At 36.1% G+C, this 12,737-nt stretch overlaps 1 protein-coding gene across 1 annotated transcript; it reads right to left on the bottom strand.

Annotated features, from left to right (window-relative positions):
• Window positions 1-1,162: 1,162 nt before the first annotated feature.
• LOC145824659 (uncharacterized) lies at window positions 1,163-2,472 on the bottom strand. The gene is made up of 2 exons (XM_082924986.1): window positions 2,096-2,472; window positions 1,163-1,999 (listed from the first exon to the last, which is right to left on the bottom strand). Exons 1-2 carry the CDS (start codon window positions 2,453-2,455, stop codon window positions 1,310-1,312), a joined length of 1,050 nt encoding a protein of 349 aa, XP_082781112.1. The 5' UTR covers window positions 2,456-2,472; the 3' UTR covers window positions 1,163-1,309.
• Window positions 2,473-12,737: the final 10,265 nt, after the last annotated feature.

The raw sequence follows: 12,737 nt of genomic DNA, 5'->3' as shown, positions 1-12,737 counted from the left end.
CTCTGATGCATAGTTGATTACAATAATTTCATACATACAGCTACCATGTATATATATGGTATAAATATCGCATCATACCATAACAAAAGTTTTACAGCTATTTCGAGCGATATCATCATGAGATATACGGTGGTTGATCTATATTCAGCAATGGGTCACTATTGGGTTGCAGATAGAGATGAATTTGAATACCCAATGAATCCAAATCTGCGTTACTCACGTGCCACCGTCAATACCATGAGAGCTGAGTGGGAATTTCGCAAAACTCGAGCAAACGTTCTCGTTTAGCTATGTCGTGAAGTAAATCTTAAATTTCCTCGCCGGTTAGCCATGTGTATGCCAACTGACACTCCACAGTTGTTGCAAAAGGCATTGCATCGTATCCACGACGAGGTTAATCGCATGACCCAACGTTTGCAAAGGTCCAGACTAATGAAGACCGCAAATGAGCGTGCCGAAAATGGGTTAATGGATGATGCACACCAGTACTACGCCTGGAGCATGGATGTTATGTATGAATCTGATATTAAGATGTCAGATGATGATGATACTGAATGAAATTGTTTGGATGAATGCCCAAACCATTTCTGTAATGCATGCAATTTTTAATGCTTATCCACAACTTATCTTATCAATGAAGGGAGATATTTCAATTGTTTTCGAATATTTATTGTAATTCTACCTTTACTTTCTCTCCGTTATTGTTATTTTGAAAAACGCTACTTGAACTAGACTTTCATGATTTCATGCATTATTGATGTAGAATATAATAATGATACTTAATGAACAAGGTATGAGTTCATATCGATTGATAGTTGAAATACTTGTGTTTGTTTAGATATTTATTTTGTTTCCTTTTTGTTCATATTGCTCCCCACAACTATCCATTATGCAATGTTCACATTTTTTTCCCAGATTTTTGTTGTATAAAATTTTTACAAACCTGTAGCAACACAAGTGGTCCTCCAATCTCATTTAATCATAAAATCCTATCAATTCTTATCATTTTTTTCCTGTTTTCGTTTTAATTTTTATGGAAATCATCAAAAGAAATAATAATAAAAAATTATGAAATTATATTTTTCGAAGAAATAAGTATGACACATTTATATCATCTGTACAAGTTTGATATACAAAAACTATAACAAAAACTATAAATAAAATAAACTATACACTCCACATCACACCCGCTAATGCCCTAACCTGCCCCCAGTCCCACAACCCCGACCGTGGACCTCTCTCCTCGGTCTCCTGCGGTAGACTCTCTGAATATCTGGCTCCTGTGGAGCCTGTGACTGTGACTCCCCCTCTACTTCATGTGCTGCCCCTGATCCTGGCTATGGCGGAAGATTGGATACTGCTGTGAGCTGTGAAACTCCATCATCTGGTGCAACTGTATCAGGATCTGCAGCTGGAGCTCGACCTCTGCCTCTGCCCGCACCCCGACCTCTGCCGCGACGTCCGCCACGACCAAAACCTCGGCCTCTCCCGCACACTCTGGGAGGGGCTCAATATGGCCCTCAGCGTCAACGTGGGAGATGTCAGTGAGAACTGCATCATGTGTACTCATGGTCGCGGTCGAACTGTCTGGTGGTGGTAACTGGGTGGGTGGGGTAACAACGTCATGCATGTATCGGGGCGGTGTCCAATCAGGGTCAGGCACATAAGGTATGCCAGTATGCTGCGTAAGAAGTACGTCGAGGGAATCTGTAGATATGTATGGGGTAGTATGTGGTGGGGTCGAAGGCAGTGTCGAAGGAGCTGATGTGGCAGGCGCTGAAGTGGAAGGCGCTGACGTGGACGGCGCTGATATGTCTGGAGCAGCTGCTGAAGTGTGTACACCGTAGTGGCCGAAATGCAAACGATCTCCCCGATGGGCAAGCTGGAATGCCTGGTACAATAACTCCCGGATCTCTGCAACGGCCTCCAAGGCATGCTGTGCATCACGTCTCAAATGGGCGTCCTCAGCCAAGTGAAACGACCTCCCAGCTCCAGCCACCTGAACAAACATTCAGACGTATTATTAGGCTACAAGTGACTGAAAGTAAATCAAGTATGATTTTAATAATTATCTGGCACATAATATGATACTCACCAATGCCTCAAGATAAGGGCCAACTCCCTGATATCCAGACTTAGACACGTGGCTCGGATTCCCGACTAGTAGGTGTGTATGTCGCCGATACCACAACATGTAAGGGTCGGAAGAGGGGATCACCTCATCGCTGTAGTCAGCCTGTACAATACTGTCCCGGCGGGCATCCCACAACTGTATATATCGCATATAAAACAGACGCCAGTCAGTGCCAGCTCGGTCACGCCTATCAGTGACGTGCAACTGCCACTCAGTGTCGAACCGATCCGGCACGGACTGCACCCGACCAAACTGTCGGAGGACACGATGGGGGAGATGCCACTCAACCACGTCAAAACAAATAAGTGGCACTCTCGCCATCCATATCTCTTGACCCAGTCGGCAGTAGTCGGGGAGCGTATCGAGGACCCCAGTGTTAGGCTGCCAGATAAACTACAATGACGACAAATAATTTAAATTTTGCTCGTGACCTCAAAACATATACAATGAAGAAGACAACTAAAACGCAATCAAAAAAGTTCATACCTCGCCCTCGATCATCCGGTCCAGCTGGTCTCTATAAACTACCACTACGTGGGTCGAGACGACCTCGTGGCCCATGTCAGCCCTCCACCGGCTACCTTGCGGTCTGGTGGGCAACTGCATGTCCCCCTCACCCATAGGAAGCTCACCAGGACCAACCGGTTGCCGCCTAGACGGGGCAATGCGAATCAATCTCTCCCATGCCCAAATCTGCAATAGTTTGAACACAATTACAATACTGATATATGGCTATAAATATGAATTGACATGTAATAAAATTGTTACTAACCTGTAGCAACACAAGTGGTCCTCCAATCTTCCTCGTACCCACCTGGGCTGCTCGACATAGCATCCTATACAACCATGCCAGAGCCGCGCTACCCCAGCTGTACTGCCCAATCTCCTCAAAGTCTCTCAGCAATGGCAAGTACATCAGCTTGACCAGGTTCTGTGACTTATCAGGGAGAAGTACCCCCCCAATAAACCACAGAATATATGCTCTGGTATGCTGTTGTACCAACTCATCTAGAGCATGATCTGGAAGATGAGCAAAGTGCTCGGCCAGCTACCTCACCCTCACTCTACCTGGCTGTAAATCTACTGGTGTAGGTGCTACTCCCAATAGCTCAGCACATAGGGCTATCCACTGCCCCGTCGCGAGAGAAGAGTCAACTCCAGTAACTGCTCAGCCATCAATCCGAAGACTATATAGGACGGATACGTCCTGCAACGTGACGGTGGCCTCCCCGATCGAGAAATGGAATGTATGAGTCTCTGTGCGCCACCTCTCAACGAGAGCAGTGATGAGTGCGTGGTCCAGTCGAATGTGCTCGATACGATACACACCATAGAATCCCGCGCGTAATAGATACTGCAAGACTCTATGGTCCAATGGATGCTCCCACAATCCAGAATCGGCCCGACGGCATGTCAACACGGTGCGTGCCTCATCCTGCACAACAGAATTACCAGTTCAAATAATAACATTATCCCAAAATATACAACAAAATGCAATGTATTTTAATTGTAGCCGTAAAGTGCAACAAACGTTATTGCATACCGGACGGTCCCATATACTGTCAGCCCGATGTGCCTGTCTGAACAGTGGAACCTCCTCAGGTACATGTGCCATGAAGCCTGTACAACTGAAATTATTGATCCATATCAAAAGCTCATTTAATCATAATATAATAATAGAGAAAACTGTAATTATTGATTTTGTATTGAACGATGTAAAATACAATGAAGTAAATGTTATGGGTTCGAGAAAAAGACAAATTTATGTGCCACTTACACGGAAGCAATTCGAAATTAATGATTACATTTATGGCATATTTGACAAAACTGAAATATTTATTTTTTAATGCTAAAAGTTTAAATAAATTATAAATTTTGCAAAATACATATAAAATTTTGTAATTGTGAACAATGGCCGCAGCATTCCAATTTTTAAAATTTTAATTTATAATAGGTTAATTTTTTTAAAATTTGTAAATTTTTTAAATTATAAAATGTGAACAATGATTGCAGCATTCGATATTTAATTTATTCAAAAATATGACATTTTGAAATGGTAGAAGAACTACGTGATTAAGTATAGAATATTGTAATACACATTTCGAATCAAGTACTCCGTGAAAAACTAGTACACATTTTCAATAAATTATAAAAGTTTGAATAAATTGTACACATTTTCAATTTTGCATTACACATTTTTTACTCAAGTACACATTTTGTAATACACACTTCAAATGTACGACCCCGTTTACAAATAAAGAATTTAAAAATACATAATTAAATGATCTATTACAAATGAAGAATTTCAAAATGATATATTACAACATGTAAGTATTACATAGTCTTCATCGATCAAGTCGCGCCGGATATGTTCGCCTGTCATGACCTGTCTGGTGGCACTCACTGCAACGAGCTGTCAAACGCCTGTCTGATATATCCATCTCATTCGGAATACGAGCCATAGATGTACGACCCCGTTTACTTCTCGCAGACGAAGGTCATTAGGCATTAAGGTCCACTGCGGATCATCCCAATAATCTTCATGCGGTATTGGGTTGAATTTAGTTTCCCAAACCCTCATGTATACAGGAAGCCTGTATACTAGATCAACGTACTGGAATGGATTGTCACCGCATTCAGACATTACAGCGAGCATATGAGAACATGGATAGTGTCTTATCTCATATTTCCCACAACTGCACATGGGTTGATTCATCCGCACAATCTGTCTATTACGACCTCGTCCACGGCAAAAAGATGTTTGCACCTCAAATACACGGCGGGGCCTATAAGATAATATTGAAACAAACTAATCAAGTTCATGTTTTTAGATGTACTTAACTTAACAACATAATAATAACAATTTTTTCACATTACAAACTAACTTGTCATACGATATCAACTTGAAAGTATTTCCCCTTGCGATACCCTCCTCCATAGTTCTTTGCATCTCTCTAGGGTATTGGAAGTCATTGCGTACATCTGTTTCAGCTTAGGCTCCCATCTCGTCAAAATATTTGACGAGTCGTCGAAATGTGAATTCAACCATAGCTGAAATAGGTAAGTTCCTTGCACCTTTCAAGACGCTGTTGAAGCACTCTGCATCATTACTGGTCAATACCCCCCAGCGATATCCACCGTCATATGCAAGGGCCCAGTCCTCAGGATTCATCTTGTGGACCCAATCGATGGCTTCTTGGTTAATAGCCTGTATCTGATCTAAGTAACCATTACACTTTCGTCGTTGATCAGCACTCCCTACTTTCCACAGAAGTTGTTTGAGCTCCTTATTTCTGAAATGTGTGTTAAAGTTACTGCAAACATGTCGAAGGCAGTGCCGATGATATCCAACAAATTGGAGCGAGGGATTCAGCCAATGCCGCCTCACAGCAGCTAAAATACTCTCAGCTCGATCAGATATCAAAGTCACTCCCTGTCGGTCCATGACAATATGTTCCTTGATATTTTGAATGAAGAACGACCAAGACTCCAAACTCTCCCTGTCGACAATAGGGAATGCAAGCGGTAATATTTTGCCATTGGCAGTGACAATCGTTGCTACAAGTAACACACCAGTGTATTTACCGTATAAGAATGTACCATCTATAATTATAACAGGCCTACAATATCTAAAGCCATCGATGACGGGTTTGAAAGACCAGAAAACAAAGTGGAAGACGGGTATAATGGTTGCATGCCCGGTATATCTATGCTTCCATGTCACGATGGTGCCAGGATTAGATGTCTGTAATGCATGCATGAATTTAGGCAATTGCCTGTATGATTCATCCCAATCACCGAATACCATTTTAATTGTCTTTGCCCTTGCATGCCACGCCTTCTTGTATGATATACTATAGTTCATGGTCTTTTTTATATCTTCGATGACATTCTTAATTGGCATATCAGGTTCATTCTGCATACGACAATCAAATATGAGTTGGATTATCTAGATGTGAACACTATAAACAAACAAATATGTATGTATATGTAAACATTTATTTTTTATACTAACCGCAACTTGTCCCAAAATATGAGAAGCAATGTAACTGGAGCTAATATTAGTGTGGTCCCTGTTCATTCGTGGGTATAAACAATGGTGAGGACCACTGTACTGCTTTATTTCAAAAAGACCATGTTTCCTACTAAGAGATGCACGCAACCACCAACTGCAATCGTGCTTGCAAGCAGACACCCAAAGGTCTCGCTTGGAGGTTACGACCTTATACTCTCGATTATTTGTTGCATGGTACAATTTCATAGCATATAGAAGTTGCTTCTTATCAACAAAAACCATTCCTCTATCCAACTCTGGATTTTCAGCACTCTAGATCCGGTTACGGGGAACGACATCACGGGTACTAATGTCAAAATCACCACCCATGTGAATGTTGTCATAGAAAGGGATTTCAACTCTAGGTGGAATGGGGGCATTTTCAGGTTTAACGGGAGCCTGGGCATCATATTCTTCATCATCATCATCATCTGATCCGCCTAATACATTTTCTTCCTCACACATTTCATTGTCATCATCGTTTAGGGCGACATCAGGACCGTACATGTCACTGTCAGCAAACTGCACCTCGTTCACTGTTTCAGCCATATTACCAGTAACTTCAACCGAAGTGGTATGATGGCTGCATGTCGGCACATCTTGTGTGTTACTGTCAAATTCATAACCATATCCACCACGTGAACTTGATTCTACACCATGGCCCTGAAATGACTGTTGTGTGTAGCCCAATGGATAACATTGATATGATTCATACATAGGAGACTGAAACGCTGTTGTGTCAATCCCATGCGTCAGCAATGTAGTGAACGGACGAGAATCCATATGTGTCATGTTCGGGATATTGTGTACAATCTCTTTATCAATGTAGACTTCCAAACAATTTGGTGCTTGAAAACTTGTACCGATACTTAATACGGTGTTCAACGCCTCATCGTCATTGAGCGGTAATATCTTGTATTTGCTGTGTGCTTGCCACTGGCGATAAGGATATCTACATTTGAAGGTCAATCGGACACTTTCCCCGTAACTTGCCACCTTTGACGTAAACATCTCCTCCAAATTGCTAAGCGTGGTGCCAATTTGCACCGCATATATCCCTTTCGGCTCAGCATCATATGCTACGCCTTCATCAGGATCCCGAATTATGTTTCCCCCCAGTAGAAAATAATTGGAACAGTCTCCATATACTTGCTTCAATTAAAACAAAAAACATTAAAATAGTAACATTATACTTATATCTCCTTGTACTTGTAAAAGAATTATATGAAATTATACTCATTCAATTACAATTACTTGTGATGCAAAAACTTTATTTAAGTAATCATCAATTATAATCCAACATTCATTATTGATTTTTTAATTAAGATATGAGTTAAAATAATGATAATGGTTTAGATTTTTTAGCTTTTTAAGAAATACATCTTACAACTTATGAAAAAATTAACATCATCCTCTTATGCTATGCTTTTTACATTACTTATTATGATTAAGATCATACTCTTGTGCACATTAAATGTAATTCAGCTAAATTTTAGGTCAAAAAATAGCTTTATTAATTTTGGATTAATTTTATATAAATTAGAAAGTAACAACATTTGTAATCATTAAATAAATATAATTTTATTTGTGTGATGAACATCTTAATTTTATAGGGCAAATTACATATACACCCCTCGAGGTTTGGCTAAATTACAGATACCCCCCTGAGGTTTGAGAAATTACGAATTCCCCCCTGAATGCTATATTTGCATAAGAAATTAGGGGGTAATTTGTTATGAAATATAAACCTCAGGGGGTAAATTGTTATGAAAATACAAACCTCAGGGGGCGGGATGTAATTTCCGAAACCTCAGGGGGGTATCTGTAATTTAACCAAACCTCGAGGGGTGTATATGTAATTTGCCCAATTTTTTTTAAGGACTTGTTATTTTACTTCTGAAGTTGTAATTTAAAATTTATCAAAAATGTCTGTGTTACATGGATTCTTGAAAACAAATCAAGTAACCATATCAGACACTTGACACCTAGATAAGTGTATCATATGTATGGTCGACACTTCTCATCAGGTATGCACATATCCACGATTTTAGCCAAAAAAAATTTTGTTCTGAACTCGCTGTTATAAACCACGATTTAAGCAAAAAAAAAATTTCTTCTAAACTCGCTGTTATAAACCACGATTTTATCCCCCAAAAAAAAGGACTTGTGTACTCAAAACATATATATTAAAATGTGATCAAAACATCACTTAATATATATGTTTTGAGTACACAAGTCTTCTTTTTTTTTTGGGATAAAGTCATGGTTTATAATAGCGAGTTCAAAATAAAAATATTTTTGGCTAAAATCGTGGTTTATAACAGCAAGTTCAGAGCAAAATTTTTTTGGACTAAAATCGTGGTTTACAACAGCGAGTTCAGAAGAAAAAAAAATTTGGCTAAAATCGTGGTTCAGAACAGCGAGTTCATAATAAATTTTTTTTAATCAAAATCGCGTTTTGTAACCACGATTTTAAGATTTTCCAAATTCCACGCGGGACAGGCCCAGAAATGTTGAAATCATGGTTGTGAACTGCGAGTTAGCTTATTTTGTGAATTCTTTCAAAACTAGGGTTAGTTTGGGAATTGAATTAGTATTTTGACTTATTTTGGGAAATGGCCCTAGGTTGTGACCTTATATAAATTATAAAGTGTTGGTAAACTTGATTTATACATAAAGAAATTTGATTTATACATATTCGTGACCACGCTTGTAAGTAAAATGTGTAAAAACATGTTTTCAAAACACATTTTGAACAAAAATTCAAAAGCAGCACTCCTTCTTATTTGTCACAGACACTGACACTCACTCTCTCTATCTCTCTGTCTGACACAGACACCAACAATACTTACACTCACATGAAACATATATAATTTTTAATATATATAAATTTTAAGTTACTAAAATTCAGAACAATTATTTTTTTTAATTTAATTTATCTTTTTAAATAATTTATTTTTCAAATTATTTTTATTTTTTTCCAATGAATTTTTTTTTTCGAATAAACCTCAGGGGTGTCAAAAAAAAATTTACATTTTAAGAATTAAAGTAAAAAAATAATCATTTTATATAGTTGATTATTATTTGCTATTATCAATTATTATTATATATATATATAATAATAAAATATTGGTATGAATTTTACAAAATAAAATTTATATATATTAAAAAGCCTATATGTTTGATGTGAGTGTGAGTGTTGTGGGTGTCTGTGTCAGACAGAGAGAGTGTTGATTTTGAATTCTTTGTTGAATTTTTACATTTTGCTTAGAACTGATTATTATCCACGGGTCAACAGTAAAACCGTGGTTTGCAACCACGTTTTCTGAAGATAGAAAGAATTACTTAACCATAGCATGGTTATGTATAAATCAAATTTTCTTAATCAGATTTACTTTAAAAAAATAATTACTTCAAAATTTTTGTATAAATAAAATTTCCTTAAAAGCGTGATTTATAACCTAGACAGATATATTAATAATTTTGAATATGAAGACATTACGAAGATTCTTCTTTTATTTTTCTGTTCATATAATTTTATACTATAATTTGTATGAAGTATTGTATTTATTCAGTGCGATTGGACAAAACTGGACAAGTCATACAAAAATCTTAAATCATAGTATAACTTTTTCTATGAAATTATTATTTTTTTCATTGAGTTCAAATAACTTGACTGATTTTGTATGACTTGTACTTAATTTTAATTTCAAGCATTGTTCACGTCATTTTTTATAACTGGTGGTCAAATTAGTGAGATTTGTGGACAATTAAAGAGAAGTTACTTTTATTGACATTATTCCCTCTGCCAATAGGGACCTTAATGACAAAGTTATTTGATAGGTTATTTCCTATGACATTATTCCCTAACTTAGGGAAATAACCTCATCCGAAATAACGTAGGAAATAACTTAGGGAAATAACATAACCAAAAAATTATCGACCTGAAGCGAGTCAAACTTGAGTTTCATTAATATTAAAGAGCTCTCATTATGTGTTAGAAATTAGGTATGCTCCTTTCAGATCTCAAGTTGAACTCTCAGTATGCTTCATTAATTGAGATTTGTCGGATCTACGTGGAATGGACGTTTGGTGTGGATTGTAAGATTAGTTGATAAATACGTAAATTGATTCAGACATTCGATTATCATAAAAAGTTATAACTTAATTGAATAAACATAATGCAGGCGCATAGAGAATAATTCAAGTGGGTAAAAATTATCGAGAATGACTCATTTTATAAATCAAATATTTTAATTTTTTCAAACATAATTCCTAAACAAATTTGTTTTTTTTTTTTTTATATCAAATGTTTTCATAATAGCATTTTCCATGACGACTTGGAAGGCCTCTTTTGGCAAAGAGGTAAAAAGTAATGTTTTGACTTCTAATTTTTTGTGGATCAAATTATTCGACCTCTAATGTTTATATCAATTTTTTGTAGATCAGTCATTTATTTATATCAAATTTATAAAAGGGAATGTCATGAATTTTAAGGAGGAAAAACTCGAAAATGAAATTCAACCGTAAATGGGGCAAGAAATTCAAGTAAACTATACTTTTTATATTTAACCACGATTACATTTGAATTTAGGGCATAAATTTAGTCAAACCAATTTTTCTTATCGTAGGGGCATGTGGCATCAATGGCATATTTTAACGTTTTCTTTTATTTTTTATTTTTGGGTCAACATTCTAAGTAGTTAGATTTTTAATTTGTTAATAAAATTTTAGTGTACTACTTAAAGGGTCACCCATAGAAAATATTAAGCAGGCCTACACCAACATAAAATTCAATTATCTGACTTTTCTATTTTGCCATATCCCTATCTCCAAAATATATATATATATATATATATATATTTGTTCCTGGCCAAAATGATGAGAAAACTTCCATAGTAATTTCTTATCACAAATTTTATTCCTTACTTTTCAATTTCTTATTCTTACTTAAAAAATTGAAAGTTAGAACAAAATTATTTTTGTTACTTTATTAATTTTAAGTTATTACTACTCCACATCACCTAATTAATAATAATTTTTACAGCCAAATTAACGTTTCTCTTTCTTATGTAATTATTATTATTATAGATAATTATCTATTCATTACGTAAAAATTATTTGTTCCTAAAAAAAATTATATAACATTATTTAAAAATTTTAACTTATCATAAATTTCTTAACCCCTAATTTCTGAAACCATAACCCTCATTTTTGATTTCACAATTTAAAACCGTTAATTGAAAAATGATTTCACATTCATCAATTCAAAACCCTAATTCAAAACCAAAACCCTCATTTCTGATTTCACATTCAATACAAAACCATAACCCTTATTTTCTTATTTCAAACATAATATTTAAATTTTGCTAAACAGATGCAACATTCAACAGATTTCACATTCAACAGATGTCACATTGAACGGAAATCTGATTTCACATTCAACAGATTTCATAATTATAAACTGATTTAAGATAAATATAAACCATTCAACATTCACATTCAACAGATTTCTAAACAGATTTCACAAATATAAACCCTAACCCTAACCCTAACCCTAACCCTAACCCTAATTTAAAATTTAAGATTTCACATTGAACAGATTATCCATAATTAAAATTCAACAAATTATGTATAATTAAACACATTCAACAAATTCAACAACAAATTATCTATAGCAAAAGATTTCACATTCAATAGATTATCTATAATTAAAATTCAACAAATTATCTATAATTAAACAAATTCAACAAATTATCTATAATTAAAATTCAACACATTCAACATTCACATTCAACAAATTATCTATACTTAAAATTTCACAAATATAAACCGTAACCCTAATTTATTATTTCTGATTTCACAACATTTTATTCACGAATATAAACCCTAACCCTAACCCCACATTCATGAACCCTAACCCTAATTTATTCACAAATATAAACCCTAACCCTAATCTCACATTCATGAACCCTAACCCTAATTTATTCACAAATATAAACCCTAACCCTAACCCCACATTCATGAACCCTAACCCTAATTTATTCACATTTTCACAAACACAAATATATTCACAAATATAACTCTAATCCTAATTTATTCACAGTAAAGTAGATGATAGAAGCCATACCAATGAGAGAGAGAGACAGTACTGAATCAATCAGAGGGAGCTCGAGAGAGAGAGAGAGAGAGCAGGGAGCTCGAGAGAGAGAGAGAGCAGGTAGCTCGAGAGAGAGAACAGAGTGTTGAACTCGCGAAGAGCAAGAGAGAAACAGCAGAGGGAGAAGGAGAAAGCGTGAATGCAAAACACGGGGCTGGGGGGGTTAAATATAAGTTCTAAAATCGTGGTTGTGAACCACGATTTCACTTAAAGAAAAAAATTTGCCCTAAAATCGTGGTTACAAATAGCGAGTTCATCATAAACTCGTGGTTATGAACAGCGAGTTCAGAAGAAATCTATTTTTTGATGAACTCGTGGTTTCAAAAAGAGAGTTCAGCACAAAAATTTTTTGGGATGAAATCGTGCTTGTAAAAAGCAAGTTCAAAGGA

Source organism: Camellia sinensis, chromosome 1, assembly GCF_055761805.1.
Source record: "Camellia sinensis isolate YWXY chromosome 1, ASM5576180v1, whole genome shotgun sequence".
In the NCBI taxonomy this organism is placed as follows: domain Eukaryota; kingdom Viridiplantae; phylum Streptophyta; class Magnoliopsida; order Ericales; family Theaceae; genus Camellia; species Camellia sinensis.
This window is presented reverse-complemented; position numbering and strand designations above follow the sequence as displayed.